The sequence below is a fragment of the Dermacentor albipictus genome, chromosome 7 (assembly GCF_038994185.2).
Source record: "Dermacentor albipictus isolate Rhodes 1998 colony chromosome 7, USDA_Dalb.pri_finalv2, whole genome shotgun sequence".
In the NCBI taxonomy this organism is placed as follows: domain Eukaryota; kingdom Metazoa; phylum Arthropoda; class Arachnida; order Ixodida; family Ixodidae; genus Dermacentor; species Dermacentor albipictus.
Window position 1 is genome coordinate 65,562,563 of NC_091827.1, and position 25,608 is coordinate 65,588,170.

Sequence of the window (25,608 nt, forward strand, 5' to 3'; positions counted from 1 at the left end):
GGTTCTTCTTGCATTCACTCGAAAATAAGGGAGAACAGTAGCATTTCTGAAGCAATTGCTTATCGGAGAAATCGCCAAGGAGCATTGCAGAGCTGCGATGATTACTTCAGTTAACTGGCAGCTCTGCCCTCAGCACAGCTAAATCAAGGAGGAACATTCAGTCAAGGTGCATTTGTGAACACAAGAGCTTGTTCTGCAGTCTACAAAGCATGCTCTTGCTCTTTTCAAAGAACAAAAAGTGCAGATTCTTGAAGCCAAGAAATTTGTGTTGCTTGCCACAAGTTGCTTGCTTATAGCCAGCAATGCAAAGAGTTGGCACATATACTACAGACATTTAGCAATGGTGACTAGCATTACAATCTGCAGGGAAACAATATACCGGTGTTTCTATTTAGCTACACATTCCTACTTAGTTGCAGGAGGCGTTGAACATGTTCCTGTATGAATACCTGTTGCAATAAAAAGAGAAAAAGCCACACTGTTGGTTAAGTGTTCTTTATCAAATTTTATTTACTTCCTTCTCGCCACAGCCTGCCCAAAGGCACCACAAGTTTCTTTGGACGTCGGGGTTCACTTTGCAGTTCTCCAACCAGTCCTAGCAACAGCGCCTGTCGAACCAGTTGAGAAACATGTTCTTCGTGGGAATGTTGAAATAAATTAGAAGACAATGATGCGGAAACCATTACACAGGGCAGAAACTGCACGCTACTTTTTTTGACACCGACCCTGTCTTTAATTTAACCCCGCCAGCAGAGTTATTTTGAGAGTGTGGGACACTTGAACAGCAAAGTTCATTTCCTACGTTTAGCCAACTGGTAGAACCAAAGTCAGTTATACAATCTGTCGAAGATCCGGCACAACTGTTCATCACCGGATAGGCAAATGGCACTGTGCGAATATATGTAATACATACTATAGAGCTTCATACAATGACTCAGATGAAATCTCTGGCCAACTGTTTACTGAAACCGCCAGACAATGGTCAACCATCACAGGAATGATCAGAAGCATGCGGCTTTTCACACAGTTGGTTTGAACACCTTTACGATTTCAATTTTTAACAGGGAGAGGCGGGCTAGTTGGTGGTCGATATTGTAATGCATTATGTAACTGCGTAAATGACAATGGACGAAGAAGGAAACACAGTTCGATGGACCCTGTTCTTCCTTCCTTTCGATGTGTGAATTCGGGTGCGGGTGTTACCCAAGTTAGAAATCTGCGCTTGTCCTGTGTGTTTCCTTCTTCGTCCATTCTCATTTGCGCGGTTACATAATGCATTACAATTACGATTTCAATTTTGTTCTACTTAAAGGTTGAATTGCACTTACGAGAGCTTGCTTCTGTATCAACTAAAAATTTCTGGCCAATCTATTCATATGCAGGCGGATTAGCCAGCAAAACTGTCGATCGCAGACCGAGCAACTATGGCCAAACTCTGCGTCCAGAAACATTCTCTTGAATTTAGAATTCGCCCTGGCAATACTCAAAGGTGGTGGCAACTCGACACTTCTGCCGTTTGGACGCAGACTCGAACGACCTAGCTTGATGCTTATGAGTGGCCACCAGTGCACAGTCTTTATCAGCAGCTTGCGCTCGATGCCAATGATTACTCTCGCATCTGCTCTCAGATGTTCTTTGGAAGCAGTCACCGGCCGTGTTCTTTGCTTTCACATGGGCACGCTGCCGTTGGTTATAGTCGTGTCTCTGCTGCTGATGCCTCTCTTTGTACTCGGCTTATTCTTCGACCATGCGCGCAATGCATGGTCTTCCCTCTTTTCTCATTTTTGTTGGGAGTTGCAACTGTTGCGGTGGTTTACCTCTGCAATGCACAATCCGGTTCTTGCACACCGCAGTGCACATCCCCGCGTTTTCCCCCCACAACAGCCGTGCCGTCGTATTGAGGGCATACGATAGCAGACTGAGCCGGCAGCAATGCCGGCCAGCGCGGGTGCACTCCCCCACTCTGCAGGTGCGGCGCGTGGTGAAATCGCGCATTCTTTCTTTCTTTGCCTGCGCTATCGTTCGTTCTATACGATGCTTGCGCCGCAATCTTTTTTGTTCACTTTATGGGCATTAGCCAGCCCAGATACCCTTACCCCCTACAAGACCATGCAGCGCCACCATCTTTTTTTGTTCACTTTACAGACATTAGCCAGCCTAGATACCCCCATACGAGACCACACATACAGCTCATTCATACACGTACATCAGATAAACACCATCTCTGTGAAAAAAAAAATTCTTTACACTGTCAGTGCGAGTGGTTTTGTACAATGTCAGCACGAATGAAGAAAACTGGCACTCGTCAATGGTTCCACTTGTCCATGCGTCTGTGGCGTAATGCTCTCAATATCGGACTTCTGTGCTAGAGGTCCGGTGTTCAAATCCTGCCCTCAGACAATTTTAATGTTTGCTTAGTTATTCATAATGCAGTATTTCTTGAAAATGATCAGGTTGCAAAGCTATGAAGCTGTTTAAAGCCAGAAGAACGATGTTTAGGCAAATTCACGTACCAATCGTCATTCTCCCACGCTGGCTTAACTGTCCTGCATGCAGCTCCCGTATACACTAGAGCGCCACATTTCCCTCTAGTAATCGTATGAAACTGATTAAAGTGTGCATGCCTTGCCTCACCGCCGCGCTCACAAACAGTCGCAGCACCAGGCTATTGTACGTGTAGCATTTGTATGAAACTCTACGGTAAATCGAGCGCTTTCATCACGCAAACCTACACAAGTGCAACGTACGACGGCAACAAGCTCGTACAAGAGATGCACATAACAGTGAGAAATCTGCAGTGTAATCGGTCAAAAAAAAAAAGGAGTCAATTTACAGAAGTCCAGTAACAAACCTAAGATGTGCTCAAAAATGAAAACTTAACGAGTGCAAGCGTAGTGACAATCACAGCGGCTAAACAATTCCAGCAGTCGCCGATTGTGCCAGGCCATAAAGAGTGTCCATTCGAGTGGGCCGTTACAAGCCAATCACTTTGGAATTCAGCTATCTTGAAAGGTCACTTTGCTACATCAGAGCAAATTGACACTCGATTCTCAACAAATTCGTGTGTGACACAGAAATATTTCGTTATATCCGACATTCGTTATAAACGCATCCACTGGTATCGGCATAAAAAAATTGCCATTAGGTCCATGCAAAAGAATGAAAGCACGGCGCCTCTGACAGGCCATCAAAGGGCCTCCTGCCAATTTAGACAGAAGATCGTCAATGGCTTGCCGTGCAGATACGAGTCATGCCAACAAAGCTAAATTAGAAACTTGCTTTACAATGCCGTGCGATCGGTGTGGTCGCACAGGATCAGCACATTGGGCCGGCGAGGCCAAGCCATTGGCCAAAACATGCATGCGCGTACGGAATGTACCGTTTCAAGGCGCTCTTGCCAACTATGTATTTGACATTTTCGCTACCAAAACACATACATTGAGGTGCTGAGTGAATGAATATCTGCTTTGCTGTAACCAATGCTATCTTGGATTCCACATTTTCAGTTTCATTAAAGTACCAAAATACAAACCAATATGAAGCATGGCTAAACCAATTTTAGATTTACTTTGTTATATTTAAACATTCATATATCTATACTCATTATATCAAGGTTCAACTATACCACCACAGGTACTCCATCACACTTCATTAGTATTCAAGTGCTCATAGCAGCTTAAGAGGAACATTCTTTTTTTATTTCTGTTGCAGACAGAGTTGTAAGCTTCGCGCCTCAATTTTGTTGAAATTTACTAATTTTCTGCAGTCCCTGCAAGATATCTGAGGCCGTGAAGCACAATTCTAATTCCAACTGGCAGAATATGGCTCTCTAAAGTGCGAAAATTTCATTTACATCGGTTAAGCAGTTGCGTAATTAAAACATCTCTGCATTTCACCTGTAGCATTAGAATAGTGAAATCTGAGTTGGCCGCACGCTAAACCTTCCTCCGAAGTCTTGCATTAAAGCATACAGACGAGTCTTATAACTGATTGACAGCTCCATTAGGAGCAATATTGGAATACATTTTTCTAATTAAATATACAAACGTTGAACTCCTGCAATATCAAGATTGGGTTAGAAGTGCATCGCTTCACCTCCCTAGTTTATGCTGCAGAAAACTTGATCAATCACCTGCGCTGTTAACTGTGAAAAGTGTGAAGCAGGTTCCACAACAGGTTCAGCAGAACAGCCTCCACGTTTAAGCGCAACAGCGCAATTCCGTGCTTCTGAAGTTACTTTTCTTTTTTCTTGCTTACGCCACAATCGATTAAAGTAATATTAATAATATTATTAACAATTCATAAAAGGGAACAGCTTCATTCCTACAACGCTGTGCTCACCAGCTACCCTAAAACTCCTTATTTTGTAACAGCCACTGGCTCTGAAAGCACAAAAGCACTGGTCACCTAGTTCAATGAGCATCTTTTCTTTTAAAAACATGAAATTTCATCCAAGATTCACTTTGTTTGAAACGGACTGGCCAAGTCCTCCCACCTCTTTTACAGCAGTAGTGCCTTGCTCTAAACAAAACGAACCTTCGTGTAACTCTGCAGTTATTCTCCCTGGTGAGTTTCTTGCCCTCCTCAAACCTGACGCATACTATGCGCAATAGAGTGAGCAGAAATGGAAAATCCCGTTCAAAAAAATTTACAAAGTAGTGTAAAAACAGACTACAAGCAAAAAGGCGCGTGTGAACTACGTGGTGCTTTCCACTACAGTTCTTCATCGGGGTCTATGTCGCCGCCATCGGTGCAGTCGCCCTCGGGCAGGAAGTTTCCGAGCATGAGGTCAGAGGGGCGCACGAAACCGCCGTACTTGGGGGGGCACTCGAAGTAACGCTTCCCCGCAACGCTGCCGTCATTCTTGCCCAACGGAAGGTCATAGCGGACGCCGACCCAGACGCCCGGCTTGAAGTCGACCTCGCCGACATAGGCGACAGTCCCACGCCGCCTTGGCTGGCCGGCTATGCCGACCACTTCACAACGATTCCCAACGTGAATGACCTGCGCAGAGAAGGAAGTGTTTCGAAGGCAAACATAAAAATTGAGTGCAGAAATAATCGAAGATGGCTGTCGAGGTAGCGTTGCACTCTTTTATGAAAGAGAAAATTGTCATCCACCAGGCTATGCAGCACGAAATCACGAAAGACACCCAGTCGGGTTTCCTTTGTATCTTTGCGCTACAAATCGGGTGCGTGAAAAATTTTCCTTTCGCAAGTTTCTGACCACTTGTGCACTCCCGTAGAACTGATCTGCCATGTTCAGTGGCCCCGCGCTTCAAGAGGTCAATGAATTCAGCCTTGCTCTACACTGTACCAACCACCTGCTTGGCTGAGAGGGTCTAGGGTTTAACTCCTGGACCAGAATGAATTTTTCTGCAACACTTTCTTTCTGAGAAACTCGTATAGGTATGCTACAAGTTCAGTGGATGACAATGTCTTTCCACTCATGAACGTGCCTCCACCTCGTGGGATTCCACAGAACTGATCTGTTTTGTCCTGCTTTGTGCCTGTTGCCACAAGTGCGCCTCACAATTCAACATAGCCTTGAGGTGTCATGACAACCTGATGCATGTCATTGCTCCTATCACTGTGGCTGCCACATAAGAACCCAGCCAGAAGGAACTATACCCAACATTCTTTCTTTCTTTTTTTAATGGCCAATGTCATTGTAACTAGCCTTCTTGTCACACCACATCAGCATATATTGCTCTTCGTCATGACATTATGACAATGTTGATAACAACAGCAGAAGCTTGCATGAAAGTTTAACAAGGAAAAGAAGTTAGCACTGAAACCATGTCGCTGGTTAATCAGTGTGACACCACAGATCTCAAGGTATATTCTAACATTTGGGTCATTTCGGCTTCACAAAAGTTCTTAACACACGCTGCTTTTTTATCTTCGTCTCTTGGAATACAGTGTAGTCCACCATTAGCGACAAAAGATTATAACTAGGCCTGAGCAGGTACTCTCACAACCCATGACGTCATGGAGAGCTGACGTGGAAACTTGGGCACGGCATTGCACTACCCATCTTTCGTCGTTGCGCCTTTTTTTTTTTTCTTGTCTTACCAAGCCTGCCCTCAGAGTGGTTCTTTTTTATTGGCATCGTAGAAGGGTCACTTACTAATGCAGCTCAATTTATTTTGCTCTTTAACGCCCCTAGAAGGCTGCAACTCGGTACCTAGGCTACAGGCACTGGGATTCCCCAACTTCGCACAGCGCCATTCCCAGGTCGGCAGCCACTTCCCAGCTTGTTTGTGTGGCACTTATAATGCCAGATGCTGTGGGGGCGCTCGACTATCTCGCATCCCCCGACGTTTTCCCCACCTGGCTCTCGCACCTCCTGGACTCTGCCTTTCTCCTGTAACACGTGCAACGCCAGTGGTCGGTGTAGTTGAGGAGTAGCATGAGTAATGATGCTAGTGTTCTGACACTAGCACCACATGACGATGTGGAGACTCTGGCGCAAGAGGAACTAGCTTCCTCCTCTTCGGCTGTAGGACCTCGTCGCCCGAGGAATTACCGCGAGCTCGAGAATGTGCTCGGCAAGACTTACCTGCAGAGGCCTTCCCGATCACTCAAGCGGGTCTGAATTCGCATGAATACGGCCATAAACGTTGGCGCCTGGCACGGGGTGAACGCATTCGCCAGGTATCTTTACGTTGCGAGTAGCATTTGCATGTTACATTCGTTGTAGTTAGGCTAACTTGCTTATTGTATCGAAAGTGCAATAAATGACCTTTTATTTGTTTTTCCGCTACTGTGTACTGCGTCCGTTGTTCTTAAGAACGCTTAAGACCCCACAATGTACACTCTCTGCCAATACGAAAAGTATTCAAGCTGAGAACTGGTAATTTTCCTTGTGTGTGCAAGGAACGAAGAAAAGTTCCATGAGCGGGGTCCTTCAATAGGAGAAGAACATAAAAGATGGCGGTGAGCGAGGTTCTTGCAAGAACAGCTGTTTGAACAGTGTTTCCTTTCATACTGGCGGCAGATGTACGCGACTCTCTATACTAGACCACTAGCTCAATGACACTAGACTTTTGCGCAGAGGTGGCAATTCACGGTGGAATCGCCTTTGACGAACTATTCCGATTGGAATAACCTCACTAACACCTCACTAATCGCCTTTCACGAACTCTTCCACGAACTATTACCGATTGAAATAACCTCACTAACAATGAAGTGTTCCAACCGTCACTGACGTTATTTGCTCAACATATTGCCTAGTCTGTGTTACTGCATTTCATCACTTTACTGTTCTATTGTGTATATTTTTTTTTTTTTACTGTTTGATATCTTGTTCAAATGTATTCCTGATGCTGGCTGCAGAGCTTCAACCTGCACCCTTATTTCTTTTGTATACATTTTGCCATTTTTGTGAAACTGCTTAACCCTTTGAAGGTTTTTGCCGTACATGTACGTCGGCGGTTTTCTGTCCCGCAAGGTCTTTGCCGTACGGGTACGGTTTCGACCCTCCGTTTGAAATTTCGCGCCATAATGACGATGCACGCTTACTGGGAGGTGCTGCCACCTCTTAGGACTTACAAGAAGCGTTTGAAATTCGTGCTACCTTCTTGGGGAGATAAACATAACTGACTTCTAGCTTCAGCGCGTCGTCGCGCAGACTGCGGCAACACCCCTTTTGCGGTTTCGGTTTCGCCGCGTGATCGCAACGGAGGCGCGCGAAACGTAATTTTTCTCTTTGTCGGCACTCTCTTGCAGATGCTGTGGAAGTTGATTTCTATCTTGATTGGCGCTGCTCTTAGCTTGTTTATAACGCCGCTCGCGAGGTATTCTCGCTTTCAGCGGCAACGCGGTTTCGGTTCCGCTGCAACGGAGGCGCGCGAAACATGATTTTTATCTTTGTCGGCACGCTATCGCAGGGGCGGCGGAAGTTGATTTCTATCTTGATTGGCACTGCTCTTAGCTCGTTTATCACCGCCGCTCATGAGGTATTCTCGCTCTCTGCGGCTGTTCGGGGACTCGTGTTTCAAGGATACCACACTCTGAAATACTATTGAACATTTTGCAGTTCTGAGTGATGCCGACACCAAAATACTGTTCCTAATTTTTTTTACTATTTATTCCCGACTTTATACATCTTGGACATTCAAGATCCGCAATAAAATAATTTGACCCCCTGGGAATGTTTTCTTCAAAACAATTCGACCCTCAAAGGGTTATTTTTCCCACCCTGCTATAATCTCGATACGGGGATTGCAGTATTAATAAATAAAAAAAATAAATAGGTGCACTGCAGCCTGTGCCCATCACTTACGGTGTTGCCCAGATGAAGGTCTAAAATTTGCCCCCCCCCCCCCCTTTTTTTTTCAGAGGGATGTGGTGCATCCGCATGCTGCCATGTCGCATCATCACAGGCACAGCCTAATGTCTGTGCTTCTATGTTGTCAATTTTGACAATAACACAAACACACTGTAATTGTTTCCTGGCTGCACGGGAATCTACATGACGTACTGCACGAAATCTGGGAACCAACTTTGCTGCACAAGCAAGTACAATTGCCTCTTTTTGTTCCACACTAAATCATAGGTGCACCAATGATTTTCACGTGCAAATAAACATCTGAGTATGAATTGCACTAAGTCGATCTTTCCCCTTCAACTTCTTTAACTGCACGTTGTTGCAAATATGCAACATACCTTTTTTCTGCAAATTCAAACCGCAGAAATTCGCTAAACTTCGTTTCCATGGGAATACAGCTACTGTTATGCTTCCCTACAACTACAAGAATAATATTTTGGGGAAACAAACAATTTTGCAGTAAAGGGTTAAACGGCACGCCGTGAGGTGTTCGGAATTTCGGCTATCCTTATATACTAAGTCTATGGGACCTGTTGCGATGCCGCCAAGCTGTCTGAATAATCTGGCATGCCCGTCTTGTCAGCTGGTGACTGTAATTTATCGTTCAGACATGAAACACAGCACAATGATCCGACCTGCCAAAGCTGCACTGAGCTCATCTAGCAAGACCATGGCAAGCAGTGTACAAACAAACATACAAGGCAAACCTTGCAAAAGCCCCAAACTGATTGCAAACAAAATCCACAAATGTCTTGGAAAGGAAGCTATCCCCAACTTCCTTTTCAAGCTTCACTGTCTGTCCATAACTTCTAATCAAGTGATGGAGCAACTAATCACCTTGAATATTTCCTTCTGTTTGCGCGCTTTCTCTTCTTCCAACTTGCGAGCCATTTCCTGTGCATCCTCGTTGTAACGGCCGAGCCCATTCTTCTGCAGGAACGCTCGTGCTGTGTTGTTGCGTCGATTGTAGGCCTCCTCGGAAAGCTGCACCTGTAGATGGCAGAAGAAAATAATAATAATTCTGGGGTTTTATGTGCCACGACCATGATCTCATTACTGCCGTTAAACTTTTAACAACAGCAGTGCAATTGCTCTTTGTTCTTGCACGTCGTGGCTTGATTTCTTGCGACACATTCAGCAGTGCTGTGCTTTATTAGAATGCTTCTACAGTACCAAACGTGCAGTAACCGCCGAAGGTGATTTGTGGTGTAAGAGAATAGCCGAACACTTCAAGAAAGTTATTTGTTGTTTACCCTTGTACTGACATCACATAAAATACCCAAAAGAAATGTTTCATTTTTATCTAAATGTGCAAAACACATCAAGAATAGAAATCATCAATGAAAAAAAAAATATCTTTTGAAACCTTTTTCAGCAAATAAGGGCAGAAAACGAAGTGGGCTTCACCCAAAGCCACCAAGGTTTTGTTTGGAATTTGTACAGATAGCTGTCGTCACATGTGTCACACCACGGCAGCCGGAGATGTTGCATTGGTCTCTCTCCTCTGACTGCGCCAAACTTCTACAGCATCATACGTTTCTGCTCTAAACCAACAAATAATGCTTGCTGCCTGTCATTCAGTGTTGGCTGGAGATACTTAGTCACAAACTTTGCACTCAATACCGTAACTCGGCAAGAAAAAATTATTTTTCTGATGTGTTACTTGTAGGCAACATTCGTCAAAGGGTTATTTCAATTCTGACAGGACCGTTGAAATTAGTCTAATACAAGAGGCAGAAAAGCACAGACACACAGCTGGTTAATATGGCAGTATTCACTTCGCCTCAAACACATTGCCAAATCAGACAAGTACTCACTTTTTACTGGTTAAAAGAAGAAAACCAACATCCTTTTGAAAATAACATTAGCAATTCGAAACAAATTAGAAATTGAACGCGCACCCGATTTTTTCGCAGGAAAAGTGTAGCATACCTCTGATTCTGGCAATAAGAAACAGACAAAACCAGCAAACTTTATTTACTTGATGTTCATCATCATCAGCCTCAGCCAGCACTTTACCGCCGTGTGTGAAAAATCATATGTTGCCCGTACGCTTCATAGTGTGTTTGATATCCTGCATTTATTAAACGACTCTGCAACAATCCCTAACAATATGGTGGCCCACACCTAGACTAACCACTTCGCTAGTTCGTCCTGCAATGCTCCGGAGCGCCAAGAACACGCGACGCAACTTGTAGCCGCTCAAGTCAAATAAGTTATCGTTTGAATGTGCTTTCATAATCAGACTGAAAGTGGCACGTTGTAGCCATCATGCTATGCGAGAACTAGTCAAGCGAGAACTTGCTAGTCTTGAGCTCTATCACAAGTTCTTTTTCAGTACCCTTCATCATGCGCCATACATCGTTCCTGCAGCATCTCTCACCGCACCAGTCATCCGCAGCAAGTCGCACGGCCACGTGCCCGAACCACTCATTTTTTCGCCTCATTCATTCCTCGAGGAGCTAAAGACTGGAACGGCCTTCCTGCTGACATTGTTAGCATCACTTGCCTGTCTTCATTCCTACAGCGTGTGATTGATCACTTTGAATATAACTTATGAAGTGTACCAAACGTGGAACTTATGGTAAACCCACCCCTTATGTAATACCCCCTCCGGGGGTCTTTAAGGACAATAAACTGAACTGAACTGAACTCAATCTGTTGCCATCCATGGTCGCTATCTTCTCATGGCAACAGTGATGACACTGGCTGGGCTGGCTCTGATGGTAGGATGTTTTGAATGCAGGTTTTGCTTTTTGTTTTAGTATCTCATTGAACTGCCCCAGCAATTTTCGGGCGAATTCTTTCAAAAAACAAAAGCAAAACAGGAGTTCAATAGAATCGGCTCACTACTGTAATATAGTTGAACCTCACAATAACGAAATCGGCGGGAAACGCGAGAAAGTTTGCTTTTGCAAGAAATTCGTTGTTGCAAAGTGAGATGAGACAGCGCAGATAGGCAATGCATCGCAGAAAGAAACTTTACTGTCGAACTTCCATTAGCCTACTTTTGCAAGGACATAGAACCTCATTGCTAACAGCGCAAAGTACGCTACATGCGTCAATCAGCCGTGGCAGCACTACCCTGGAGCAGTATTCTCGGCCAACTGTTTTCAGAGACACGATCACTTTTGACATATTTTGCATACCTCCGCACTGGATGCAGAGCAATGCCGCTCTATGCATGCAGCAGCATTTATCCAGCGCACACTGTCACCCGTAGGTGCTGACGCGTCCTGTGCGGAGCGCGAAAGTGATCTAATCTCGTATACCCAAAGGCAATCAATCAAAATTATGGCCCCTTCGTGCAAATCTACGTACGGCGCCGAATCCGCACGCAATGCCTATCGGGTGGCACCAAAACCACCATTCTTGTAGCAAGAGGTGCATATTCCCGGCCGATCCTTTGTTTACGGCGTGATGCGTGGCACTCTATGCTGTGACCACCATCTCAAGCACCATAAACAATTCCACATCGGTGGGACATGGATGGCCTTGTTCTTGCCGCATTTTTCTCACCGAGGTGCACTTTATGCACTGCACTAGAGGTACGTTCCATTTGCCTGCGCCCCCTGAAGCAGTTCACAAGGTACTGCTCACTGCCATTTGTTTCAGTGGCACAGCGATGGCGCCCTCTGAACCATGCCGTTCGTTTCGAAAGGTTCAAGAAAAGTGCAGGGCTGGTTCACGATTGTCGGTGCCTGTGTCACCATTGTCGGTGCCAGTGTCGTCTCCCCATTGTCTCCCTGCTATTGGTGCAAACAGCCGCACAGCAGATGACACAGCGCGCATGTTCAAGCGCCGTTAAAGCCTCACTTATGCGAGTCTGCTGCGTCTACGCAAGCGCGGGTGTAGTTAAGCCTCAGGAGCCAAACATACCGACAGTGACTTGTCAAGCTTACGCACTCCATGCAAATAAGTTGAGAGAAACAAAACACCTGCACCGTGTCTGCACCGAAAAAAATCAAGCTGCGCAATTTCTGAACTTCTCGTGAACCACTCAGAACTGGTTCACAGTGGTGCAGGCGAATCAAAGGGACCGTACCAACTAGCCCAAGAATCAGCCTTGTTGGATCGTAGGGTGAGCAAAAACCATCGTCACAAGTTGGTAGTAACATGCGTGTCACTTCAAACGGGCGGTCAACAAACAAGATGGCAGCCATGACGTGTTTTCAGCGCACATGATCGCTTCTGGCACTTAGTTGTTTTTTGTAAGCACAAATGGTAAACAACAGAATTTTTAGTGCAAAAGCAATCACATTTGAGCACATATTGGAGCCTGCTAACCTTGCTCGAGTAGGTAACGAGCGGGGTTACGTTCCGGCAAATTTCGTTACTGTGGGATTGTAGTACAGCGACATTTTGTTGTTGAGAGGTGCGAAATGCATTAAATCCTATGGGCGCTCGCCAGGAATAAGAAAATATTTCGTAGTCACGAGAATTTTGATGTCGGAGGATTTCGACGGCAATTCATTACGAACTACTGTTCTCGCTTTAAATGCTGGGGCAGGTCGAGAATGGGCATTTTCGACCGGAGATGACATGTGTTCGAGGCAGTGAGTTATGGGGTCCGAGGTGTGACCATGGAACAAAGGAATGACAACACAAGCATGGAAACAAACAGAAGTGGCATTTTGTCCGCCTTTTATAAGGTAAGCTTGCCAGTCAAATTACCACAATTGGAACCTGCTGATAAGCCCTGACAAATCAAGGAGTCCAATTCACCACGCAAGGATATCGAGCAAGTAGTGTTCACCCCTACCAGACACCACTGCCCAAGTCATTTACGGGTGAGGCCGGGCGAACGAGAAGGCGCAAGCGGAACGGTTCCGCGAAGCACCTTGTCGAGCATGCATGCAGTCTGTCCGTGCAAGCAGAGTTCCCACAGCCAATGAGGAGGAGGCTAGTTTCTCGTGCACCCGAGTTAAAAGTGATGTTAAAAGCAGAACACTCGCACCGTCTCTTGCAGTACTGCACAACCACCGACTACCGCCGCTGTGCCTGTTCCAGGAGACCGAGTTATGCGGGGAAAACAACATCAGAGGGGAGGGGGGAGGCGAGCAAGTCGAGCGTCTCCACACACTGTACCCCAAGTGCCGTCAAGATGGGTGCTGCGGCTACTGGAGTCATCACTGAGGTCATCGTTGGGGTCGGGCACGTGCGTGATGATCGGACAAGTTCAAGTTATCCAGCGAAAACTAATTTCACAATCAAAATAACGACCGTTTTGTCTCGGAGAAGAGTATAGACCTTTTTTTCCCATGGCCACCGCCATATTGCGTAGGCAGTAGTGCCATCTATAAATGGAATTAACAGGAGTTGACTTAACGGATGTCTACTACAACAGCCTACCCAACAGTACAAAGCACACTTGTTGAGTGGTTGAGCAACGGGCTGTGGATTGTGAGAGAGCCCGAAGCAGTAAAGTCATCACAGTTCTGCAAACTGCATCTAATAAGACAAAACAAATAAAATCAATGTACCGTATTTCCTCAAATCTATCGCACACTTTTTTTCCAGTAAAACGAGTCCAAAAATTGCATGCGCATTTAAATCATGTACGACCCTAAGTCTGCGTTACCATGTCGCCATCAGCATTAAAAAAATGGCCGCCTCGTACGCGCTTCTAGCCTAGCTGCCGTAGCTTCTTCCATGTTGTACGTGTAACCAGGCGCTGGTGTAACCTAGTCTACCATCTGTCTTCCCATTTTCTGCGTTTATTCAATCTGCATGGAAGCGCCGAATGCGAAGACACGCCGAGTTCACCATGATGCCGCTTTTAAAAGGAAAGTTATCATGTGCGTGGAGACGGATGGAAATCAGGCCACATCACGGTCGTTCGGAGTTCCCGAAACTTGTGTACCGGACTGGTGCAAACAGAACTTTTTAGCCAGCAAAGCAACATGGAAGGGCTTCAGTGGACCAAAGCAGGGCCACCTCACTGAGATAGAAGAGCTGCTCACGGAATACGTGCAAGAACACTGAGCAGCACAGCGGCCTGTGACGACCGATCTGCTCAAAGTACAGGCGATGCAGTTAGCCCTACAGAAAGGGCTAATGCGGAGTGACTTCAAAGTGAGCAGGTGCTGGCTATCAAATTTTATGAAAAGGCTTTTCTTTTCAAAGGTGGGCAGGGATATGCCGAAAATTGCCCGAAGAATATGAAGAGAAATTGCACAGTTTTCAGCAGTATGTATTGAAGTTGCGCCATAGAAAAGGCTGCCACTTTGGACAGATTGGAAATGCCGATCAGACACCGCTCTACTTTGACATGCTTGCCACCACAACCATTGAAAAGAAGGAGGCAAAGCAAGTGCACGTTTTGTCTTCCGGCCACAAAAAAACTAGAGTCACCGCAACGCTTTGTTGCACTGCGGATGGGCACAAGCTGCCCTCGTATCTTATCTTCAGATGGAAGGCGCTCCCAAAAGGAATCGTGTTTCCGAGTGCCGTGATTGTGCGCGCAAATAAAAATGACCACGGACTTGGTCGTTGACTGGATTGATAACGTTTCGAAGAAGAGACCCGGCGGCAGTTTGGGTCTGTGTGGGATGCTTGTGCTCGACGCATTAAGGTGTCACCTTGACCAGCGCATCAAGGACAAGCTGGCTGCATGCAACACCGACCTTGTCGTGATATCCGGTGTGGGGTCTGATACGGGATATCTCACACCGTACTCTTGGGACAAAGGAACGACAACACAGTAGTGCAAACAGTCACAAGGGCATTTATGCACCTTTCATACATCAATGCCTGCTAGCCGAGTTGCTATCCACAAAACATGCCGATGGGCGCGCGACAAATCTAGAAGTCCGACTTACCGCGACCGGAAGCGAGCGAATATGTTCGCCCCATGCTGGATCCCAACGCCTGGTCGTTCGCGTGTATAGTCACGCGAATCGTGGCGCGTTCGAAGGCGGCCACGCGAGGCGGTCTCGCAGAAGCATGGGTGGCGCGCACGCGGGAGACGTCCCCGCCGCCGCACCGACCCGCCGGGAAAGAGCGCCACTGCACGTGCGGCGCGGCACGTCTCGCTCCCTGCCTCCAACCCAAGAGAGCGCGCCTCGTCTCTCCCGCCGAGGGTAACCCCGCAGCCGCGCAACACTAGCGCCATCTCTCGGACTGCGCCTGTACCACTCGGACCGCCGCGTGTGCGGCGAAGCCGCACTACAGGAGACGCGCCATGCGGGGAAAACATCAGGGGAGGCGCGAGGGTCGCGCATCCCCACACCGGGGGCATGACATTGCGACTCCAGCCGCTCGATGTTTGCTTGAACAAGCCAGTGAAAGATAGAATCCGGGTGCTCTACACCGAATGGACTGTCAGTGGCTGCCATGAATTCATGCCCGCCAATAAAATGAAGCATGCCTTGCTCCAGGACTTTGCTGGATGGGTGAAAGATGCATGGTGCACGATCCTGTTTGCCATGGTCAACAAGGCCTTTAAAAAGTGTGGGATTTCGAATGCAATGGACGGCACCGAGGGTGAAATGCTTTGTTCTGTTGATAGCGATAAGGAGTTGACTGATAGCGACGAGTGATATCTATGGCCCCACGCGACTCATACTGGTGCAATGAAAATCTTGTGGTTCCATTAGTGGTTTTAATCATCACAACTTTAGTGTATAGGGAATAAATCTGTTTTTTTCCAAATGAGAGAAAATAGTGTTCCTGTATGAAAGCACGTAGTGCGCGACATTGTACTATTTTGTTTTTGTCATAGAAAATAGATGTGTGTTACAATCGAGGTTTTTTTTTTTTTGATCATGGAAAACAGGTGCACATTACAATCGAGTAAATGTGGTATTACATACTGCTCTAAAATATACCACCAATTCGTGAATAGGACTTTAGCAACACCCTTATAAACATTGCAACAATTTCAAGTAGGCAGAAAATTAATAAATCAAATTTGTCCCCTTTAGATGCTCCAACAGATGTAGCTTACAGAACTGCAATACCTGTTCCCAGTGCAATGTTACGGATTTGAAAACTTTGTGCTTCATTTTTAGAAAATTTTGTGAATTGTTCTAGGCTCTAAACAAAATTTCTGCTTTTTAGTCATTATAATTTGACTTTCTCAAATGCAACAAATTTGATTCATATCAGCCCAGTAGTTGTCTCAAAGCATTTCTGGGTTGTACATGCGCATGCATTTGAATAGGGAAATCGGATTGGCCCATAAACTATGCCTTCATCTGAGAGACCAAATTTATAGTCAATACAGTGTGCACCTCTTTAACAGAAAAACAGAAAGCAATCGCTCCTTTGTAATATCTGATGCTGCCAAATTATGAGGGATGTAATCAGTGCACTTCAATACAGCACGATTCAACACACGGAATTCAAACTCGAGGAAGATCTTTCCTCGAAGATGCAGCACCAACCTTCGGCACTTTTGAGAGGTCCTTAAATTCATCGGTGTTCATCAGTGGATCGGAAACGTGCAGTATGAGGCCGTCGCAGATGGGGTACGCACTGAGACATGCACCATCATCGTCCGTCAGGTTCTTGATGATGTTTGCATCTCCTGAGTCACGCAGCTCCAGCCTCATAGAGCTGGCAGATGCACCTGTCAAGGGAAAAGGCAACAAACTTGTCAACATACAGTCAAACCACCTTTGTACGTGCCTGGGAGGAATACAGCATAACTAGCATATTTACTAGTACTTGTACAAGGCCCACTTTATTTTGCACAGTGTGCGGGCATTACACAGGGCAAGCTTATGGCAACTCACTGAAGCCTCAAACTTCATCCAGACTGCTATGCACAATAATGCAACCACTGGCAACCAACTATGAATGCTTTTAAAGGAGCTGTCTCTGTCACTTTTGCTGCTTTCATCGTTTGACGAGCTTGCCTCATCAGCACCCTCCCAAAACCAGTCGTCCTCTGTGCTGTCCATTACTGTTAGAGATTCCCATGAACTCTAGATGACAGTTTCGAATGAAACCGCACACCACGCACGCAAACTCCAAGCACACACATCTTGCAGCGATGCTCCCCGGGGGGGGGGGGGCTTCTCATGATCTAACTCAGAATATCAGCACTAAAATTACACTTTAGAAGGCCGGCTGACACATGTCAAGCAGCTGCAGCGCGGTCGCCATTCCTCTGGCAACTACTATGGGGAAGTCCACCCGAGCGTAACTAATTCCCGCCAGATGGTAGTAACCAGCACGAGGGCATGCGCATGACGCATTGGGAAACTTTTTTTCCCCTTCAATTTTTTGCACTCAAAAGTGGAGCTGTCGGACCCTACACGAGCGTGGGTTTTACACTAGAAAATATGTTGCGTTCTAAACGGTAGCATGCACTAAAAATGAAATTCTGCGTTATTACATGCCAAGCCCATGCTCCGATTATGAGGTACGCCATAGTGGGGGACTCCGACCAAACTCTGACCATCTGGGGTTCTTTAGCGTGCACCTAAATCCAAGTACACGAGTGTCTTTGCAAATGTAGCCAAGGTAAAACCCATGACCTCGAGCGCAGCAGAACGCCATAGTCAGTGAGGTTTGCTACCATCATGGCCAGCTACTGGACTGCCCAGCGAGCATTAACCAGCAACCAAAAACTTTGCATATGTTCACGCGCACTGCTGCCAGTAAAAAAGGAAGCAATACCAGAGTAAATGTTAGCTGAAGTATGCATTCCTCCTTTCTTTATCTTTCTCCCAGAAAAAGTTGTTTTGGCCCTCTCGAGCTACAGGACAGGGGATACACACCGAGTGGCCTTTGGAAACTCTAGTAGAGAGAACTGTGGCAGAGCATGTGATGCATGGACGCATAGTGCGAGTGCATGTTTGTACAATGATCTACTGGACAACGTACTGAAAAACAACGCCACTTCCCTGAAACAAACCACCTGCAGCCATGTAATGACAATCCCCCCGGTTGCATGTTTCCTGTGCAGCGCGTTGCCTACTAAGTGCACATCGTCTGGCATACTGCACCCACGTTTCATGCGGGCATCTTTGAATGGCAGCTCATTTTCGGTGACCGTGGAATACAAGAGTGCTTAGTTTTCGTGCTTTGGGTGCTCAAAAAAAAAAAAAGAAGAACAAGTGGTCAGAATTAGTCTGTGGCTCTCCGCCGCGGCTGTGTCCGAATATTAGGCCTTGTGAGTCAAACCAAATCAAGCGGCTATACTATCTGTTTAAAGGAACACAACAAATGAGCAAAACTATCAGTTGAAACTGGCAAAGTATTCTTATAAAAAACTATTTTTGTTCACTCAGTAGAACATGTTTGACTACCAGTAGAAAAAATGAACACCAAACTTTCATTTCAGTACGTCAAAGTCACGTCACATATTTCAAAATATTTCATCCTACTTGGACTATTCTGGGGTATACAAAAGTTGTCAGGCCTCGTTAGGTTTTTGGTCCCTTTCAAATGCAACGTAGTCCTTCATCACTAATAGACACAGAATTTAGACCCAAGTAGCCACTCAAAATTTGCGACCTTACAGAAGTAATGTGGGAACTTCAGTGTAGCCTAATTAACAGTCTTTTGCTTTACGGTCTTTTCTGCTATATAGTCTGCTCTCATGGTAATAGTGGATTTTTTAATAGCATTGTAGCACGGAAATTTAGTAACGCAGCTCAATTTAACACTGCTCTTTAGTGTGCCTCTAAACTGTAAGAAAAAGAAACAGACAAACAGAAGGCGGTGTCTGCAATAGGACCCACAATCAGATGCAGAATGTGACATCAAAATATGTGGCTGCGAAACTCATCTTGTTTATAAATGTACGACGTCTACACTTCATTTTCAACTGCATTACGCTATATAGGGATTACGGACAGATGAAACTAACAAAGCAGTTAACTATGTTGAGTTACTTCCTGTGTGAGAGGGACTTTGGCATCTCTTAGCATCTCTCTACATGGCCCTGACTGGTTGATTGGTTGGATTCAATGTCCTAGCGCAACATAAGGGAGCTAACTTCATCCACAGATAAGGAATTGTTTTCATTGAAGAAACGCAAGTTTCAATAGAGGGATTCACTAGCCTATTCTTAACTTCGCTTCATTTGTTTGTCACTAACAACAAATCAAACCTCTCAGTTTCCCCCAGGGGCATGCGTAGCCAGGGGAGGACACACCAGGCACGCAGATTTTAATGGCAGCAGCCATTACAGAGACCACGAACAAGTTTTCACATAATGCCTTCGGTCGGTTGGTCTGTCCCCCATTGCTAACCCCAAAAATTTGATCTGGACCACAAAATACGACTGCTGCTGCTTAGGCGAATTGGAATTGTGGCAGGTGCTTTCCTTTATGGCAGGAGTGCGCCCGTTAGTTTATCTGTGTGCTTTACTCCATCCTTGCCTTAAAAGCACACCCCGCCATAGCATAAAACATGCTCTTTCTGCATAACTTGAGCAAGACTAGAACAGCACAACAGGGGGGCGAACTGCATGTATTTTGAACAGCAGGGCGAACTGCATGTATTTGTATCTTGTATTCAAATGATGCCCTCATACAGTAACACAATGCTATTTGTGAGGGAACAGGGATGACCACTCATTAGACAAGCAAGGTGGACTCACCTGTGAGGAGTTCGAGCTTCTCTTTGATCTCTCGAATTGTGTTTGTGACAGGAAACTTGCGCTCCGAGAAGATCTGGCTCCCCTCGGTTCTGACGATCAGCTTGACAAAGGCCGGCGCAGCATCGCCTCTCTCGGACATTGTGAACGCTGTGTGTTGCCCGGATTGCCTGGAGAAAGAAGAAAAATTAATAGAACTAAAACAGCAAGGAATGTGGCAAAGACAACATGTCTTCTGTACCTGCCATGAATGCCATGCCAAAGCACTGAGCTATTTGCCATATTCTCCTAAGAGCAGGGGTGCTACTTGTGTTAGCACTTTTTGCGTAACTGTTGGAAAAAGGAGGCAGCGCAAAAAGACAGGGACACGAGCGAGTGACTCAGCACTGTGTGCATGTCGCTCTCTCGTGTCCCTGTCTTTTTTTCGCTGTGTCCTTTTTTTCAATGTATCACCAACAAGCTCAAGCTTTCACACTAAATTTTGTGTAAGACTTGCATAATGCTATAATTATTGTGCCAGGACATTTCATTTCGTGTGTTAAATGAAGGTCCTGGACCTTGAAACATCAGAGAGAAATAGTAGCAAGCCTCACAGTGTCCTGGATAATTTACTATAACAGCTTTTCTACAAGCCAGCTTAGTTTCCCAGCAGGTGCACCTGTCGTGACACAGAAGGTGGTCACGTGAGGGCAATACAATTACGACGTTTTGGTACTCACTCTAACTCTTTCGGTTGTCTGTTATGCTGCTACACAGTGCACGGCCGAATACAGGACGTTCATTTCATGACAGTACTTTTATAATGTTTAATGAAGTTTACTTGGCCGCTTGGTTCTGCTATGTTGATGTTCAGAATTAACGCAATGTCCCATAAAACTGGCAAGACTTAGCTGCCACGCTAGTAGTGCAAAGACACAAACAGCCAAGCAAGTGCATGGATGAAAACAGAGATCACTTTTGAAGACAAGGAAATTCCTCCATAGTTCACAGGTTCCACCTTTTCTCTAGCTGTGACACAATTATTTTTTTTTTTCATTTGCTTGCTTTAAGATAATAAAAGCCAAACAGAACTTCCCATTAGCAGGAGTTATTGCCAGTCATGACAAAAATTGCCAACCATTAAGTCAGTGTAAAAGCACAACAGAAATTTTTGCCAACAGAAGTTATCACCAGATATGGAACTTTTATTAAGCCACTTTCAAACAACAACAAATGTTGCAGCTAACAGAACTTATCGCAAGGTATGAAAAGTACTGCTAACTATTAGGTCAGTCAGGACAAGGACAAGCAGGATTAGGAGAAGCAGGACTTGCGTGCTGAGTGACATCAGCCTTGCTTTCGCACATTTAAGGTTAAGTAGCTTTCTACAATTCAGGCTAAGAATCCTGGTTAAAAGAAGTGCTGCCTTAAAGGGGGCATAGCCATGGTCATCCCACTAATCTCAGTTTATTACTGTAAATGTGAGTAATGTGGCCAATATGTTCATACAAGCAAGAAAACTAGGCTCTCAGCACATATTTTAACCAAGAATTTCATTTTGAGATTGCTGCCTTTAAGCCCCTACTAACGAAACATAAATGCTACTTTGGCCTGGCTTGCACACCATCAACAAGTGTAGGCCCACTGCAGTGTCGTCTGCTCCAAAACATTCCGAAACCATGTGCGCAGCATGCTGGACTCTCCTTGCTGCACAAGCTCTGGCACCAAGCAGCACAGCAAGGGCATCGCCATTGCACTGTGCCAGCAATTTTTTCATTAGCACGAGGAAAAGCACAAACCAGAGAATGCTTGCAGAAGGCATCTCAGGCTGACTGCTGAGACGGCACATGCGGAAGTGAAATCCCGCATATACTGCGTGCATTGACCTCACACAATACGCTTCATTTCGTCACCCATCAGTGTTGCCAGACTGCTGCACCAAATGCGCTCAAATTTTGCCGTACTGCTGTGAGATGCATAAGGTTTAACGTGCAGTGCATAATTTAGGCTCCAAAAATTGTTTTTACAGTCCCTTTAAGCAAGCCATAAGGACATATGAAGACTTTGCTCAACCATTACAAGAGATTGTGAAATCATAGTTACACATTAGTTTGCCCACCAAGGCTAGTATTCATTTATTTACAGGTGCCTCTTCCCTGCAATGTAATCTGAATTAGCGATAGTATCATCAACACTGACGAGTAGAAAGAAATATGGCCTGTACACAATGACAGGAAACACATTTGCTTACTTCTTGCTGCATTTTATCTCGTTTTATTAGAACCTGACTAATGTCAAATTTCAATGCCACCTGTGGGTATATCAGTATGCCATTTAAATATCCAAGGAACAAACAGGTAATCCGTTGTGTTTCTATAATGATGTTTTCTGCCTTCCACTACACAGCTGGGGATGCGTTCTGAAACGATCCACTTCAGCGATAGTATCGCCGTCAGGCATGCGCTAATTGGCTGGTTGAGCAAAATCGGATTACACGGTGCTCAACCAGCCAATCAGCTCATCCAATTTTGCTAAAGCAGCCAATCAGCGTGTGCCAACGGCGAAGGTTTGGCCAAGGCAATAAGATCACCGAAAGTGATCGTTTCAGAATATGGCCCCCGAAGCGACCCCAATACCTGGCCAACCTGAAATAAAATAAAAGCTCAAACAATATACGGTAAAATCTTGTTTTGTTAAGTTTCATACAAACAGAAATACCTTTATTATACTGTATGTTCATTACACGCTAATATAGACATGAAATCTTTCAGATTTACTTTGTTATACCCAACAATTCATTATATCCATGTTCACTGTATTGAGGTCTAACTGTAGTATGATGTACGAGTATTTCAAAACCATAATGAAATGAATGATTTAATCAATCATACGAACATTTGTCTTTCCTTACACTCACATAAAAAAAAGGAGAAAAAAGGAGAAGCATGTTAAAGCTCAACAAGGCTCCAGAAACCCTAGCGTTGATGTATGTGACTCATGTAGCTAACTTCACACCTAGTGCAGCATAGAACAAAAGCAGCTTAGGTGAATGCTCATGCCAGCAATTGGTGACAGAGAATGTGAGAGGCATGCTGGGAGACCGAGACGATCACAAGGTGCTCTGAACCAACTAGCCCAACCATATGTTTTGTTCATATCATTTCCTTTGTGCTGCATCAAGGTTCCATTTACCGAAAAAAACTTCAGTGACAAGCCTGAATTATGGAACAATACAGACCATCATCATCATCATCAGCCTGGTTACGCCCACTGCAGAGCAAAGGCCTCTCCCATACTTCTCCAACAACCCCGGTCATGTACTAATTGTGGCCATGCCGTCCCTGCAAACTTCTTTATCTCATCCGCCCACCTAACTTTCTGCCGCCCCCTGCTACGCTTCCCTTCCCTTGGGATCCAGTCCGTAACGCTTAATGACCATCGGTTATCCTCCGTCCTCATTACATGTCCTGCCCATGCCCATTTCTTTTTCTTGATTTCAACTAAGATGTCATTAACTCGCGTTTGTTCCCTCACCCAATCTGCTCTTTTCTTATCCCTTAACGTTACACCTATCATTCTTCTTTCCATAGCTCGTTGCGTCGTCCTCAATTTGAGTAGAACCCTTTTCGTAAGCCTCCAGGTTTCTGCCCCGTAGGTGAGTACTGGTAAGACGCAGCTATTATACACTTTCCTCTTGAGGGATAATGGCAACCTGCTGTTCATGATCTGAGAATGCCTGCCAAACGCACCCCAGCCCATTCTTATTCTTCTGATTATTTATACAGACCTTACTGTGCCCCTAAAGGGCTGCCGTAGCAACTGCGATGGGCAATGGTTCTCGCAGAGAGGTCACAATTAAGACTTTAACCATTCCGGATATGTCTAGTTCGTTCATTCAGAGCCACCATAAACACACTTTTCAACAAGCACAGCCCTAATATGGACTCACTAGTTTCTTGATGAAAACTTCCCATGAGCTTCGCTTGTGCTGCCTCAGAGGAATTCGGGGCTTGTAATTTTAAAAGTTACATTGTAGGTTTAATGAAACCGCAAAGTGGGCTTTGCTCTGGATTAATTTTGGCCATCTGGAGCTCTTTTAAAGTGCACCCAAATCCAAGTGTACGAGTGCTTAACTACAAAATGTGGGAATATAACGTGAATTAAGCATAACATCTGATGTTACCTGTATGGTCTGCAAAGAAACCGGTCATCTGATTTAGGGATTACACTGGGCATACGAAGCATAAACAAACAGATGCAAAACTTGCATGCCAAGCATTCTCTTACGTTGAACAGATCTGCAAAGCCCTGCAAACAGAATGATCCACAGCAATCTACAAGCCCTTGTTATCATGAAACAGCAATGTAAAGCAAATAGAAAGAAAAAAAAAAGTTCCAGCTGCCAACCTACTTTGGCATACATCACAGTATCGCCAGTACTCGGTGTTTTTTTTTCTTTCTTTTTCCGCCACATTAATTCAAGCCGTCTTAACTATTTGCACATAGTATAGGAAGCCTAAGCACAGTGAACATCAAAAACGACAGGCAGTTTGCCGCTGCTTTTGCGTTATGCTAACAAACACAGTACAAGTCTACGAGAGACGGCAGAACTGAGTCGACACGCTAGTTTCACTGATAGGATTATCCACGTCCCGCTGTCCCGGTGACAACGTCAATCTCAGCACTACACAACCCAAACTCAATTAAACAGCGGCGCCTTTTTGCTTCCTGGTCCGTTCGTCGCGTGCAGATGACAACGCGACCGCTGGGAGACGCCGAGCAATTGCGTAGGTGTGGCCGCTTCGGCGGCGCCTTATAAGGCAGTTTCGCATGCACGACAACCGGGCGTACTTTCGTCAAAGTCACGCCGCTGTGGCGACGGGCACAGCTGACGCTTACAACGAAGTCGTGCTGCACGCACGCCCGAGATTGGGCAGTGTTTCAAGCGCGGATGGCAAAGACGAACGACGACTCCGGACCAACGACACCGCCAGCAATCGTGCAATCAGGGAAACGTTGGCAGCGGTTCAAAGACCGGTAGTTCGAGAGACAGTCCGCTATAATTAGAAGCCATAAGAGCGTCGTCAATACGAAAAGGAAGGAAGGAAGGCCGGCGGCACGCTGAAATACGCAAATAAAGAGGCTGAATAGGCGGTACATTCGACGCTAAGCGATGTCTGCACCTGGAACACATTGACAGAACACAGCAGGTCAAACCTGAGAAAGCACGGGAAATGAAGAGGCCAGCAGGCTCCGAGGCATCGCATTTGCTAGTTTTAGACCTGGAACGCCGGTCAAAAGCCTCTCGTAAATCGAAATACGTAATGAAGCAGAGTTGACATCGCGGCGTCCCTCCGCAGAAACTTAAAACGGGACCTGTGTGTCACGTTTCACGGCTACGCGGCACGTTTTTCTGGACAGATTGCTGGTGAGTAGTTAGGTAAAGAGAGTGTTCTGACACTTACCCGTTAGATTTAAGGGCCCGGGATAACGCTGTTGATTCCGGAAACTACGCTTTCAGTCCAGCCTCAAGCCTGCGAGGCAGAGCTGATTCACGTCGTTGAGAAAAGGGCCACCGCTTCTGACGCTACGGAAAACAGGAACAAAACAAAACTACAAGCAAGCGAAATGCGCAAGTAAGAAAGACCAAATTTGTGACTTTTAATTGAATAAAAGTTTAGGCTATACTTTTTTTGTAGTAAATAAAAACTTAAAGTGTGTTTATTAAAATAACAGCTTTTACG

General features: G+C 45.5%; 1 protein-coding gene across 3 annotated transcripts; it reads right to left on the reverse strand.

Moving 5' to 3' along the window:
• Window positions 1–2,221: 2,221 nt before the first annotated feature.
• Window positions 2,222–25,489, reverse strand: LOC135921547 (tubulin-folding cofactor B-like). Of its 3 annotated transcripts, none has more exons than XM_065455868.1 (5): window positions 25,330–25,489; window positions 19,889–20,055; window positions 16,719–16,903; window positions 9,169–9,321; window positions 2,222–5,004 (listed from the first exon to the last, which is right to left on the reverse strand). In XM_065455868.1, the coding sequence occupies exons 2-5, from the start codon at window positions 20,025–20,027 to the stop codon at window positions 4,714–4,716; spliced, it is 768 nt and encodes a 255-aa protein (XP_065311940.1). In that variant the 5' UTR covers window positions 20,028–20,055; window positions 25,330–25,489; the 3' UTR covers window positions 2,222–4,713. The 3 variants fall into 3 exon arrangements, with proteins under 3 accessions (XP_065311940.1, XP_065311939.1, XP_065311938.1); XM_065455867.1 differs by lacking the exon at window positions 25,330–25,489 and adding an exon at window positions 25,082–25,276; XM_065455866.1 differs by lacking the exon at window positions 25,330–25,489 and adding an exon at window positions 24,048–24,115.
• Window positions 25,490–25,608: the final 119 nt, after the last annotated feature.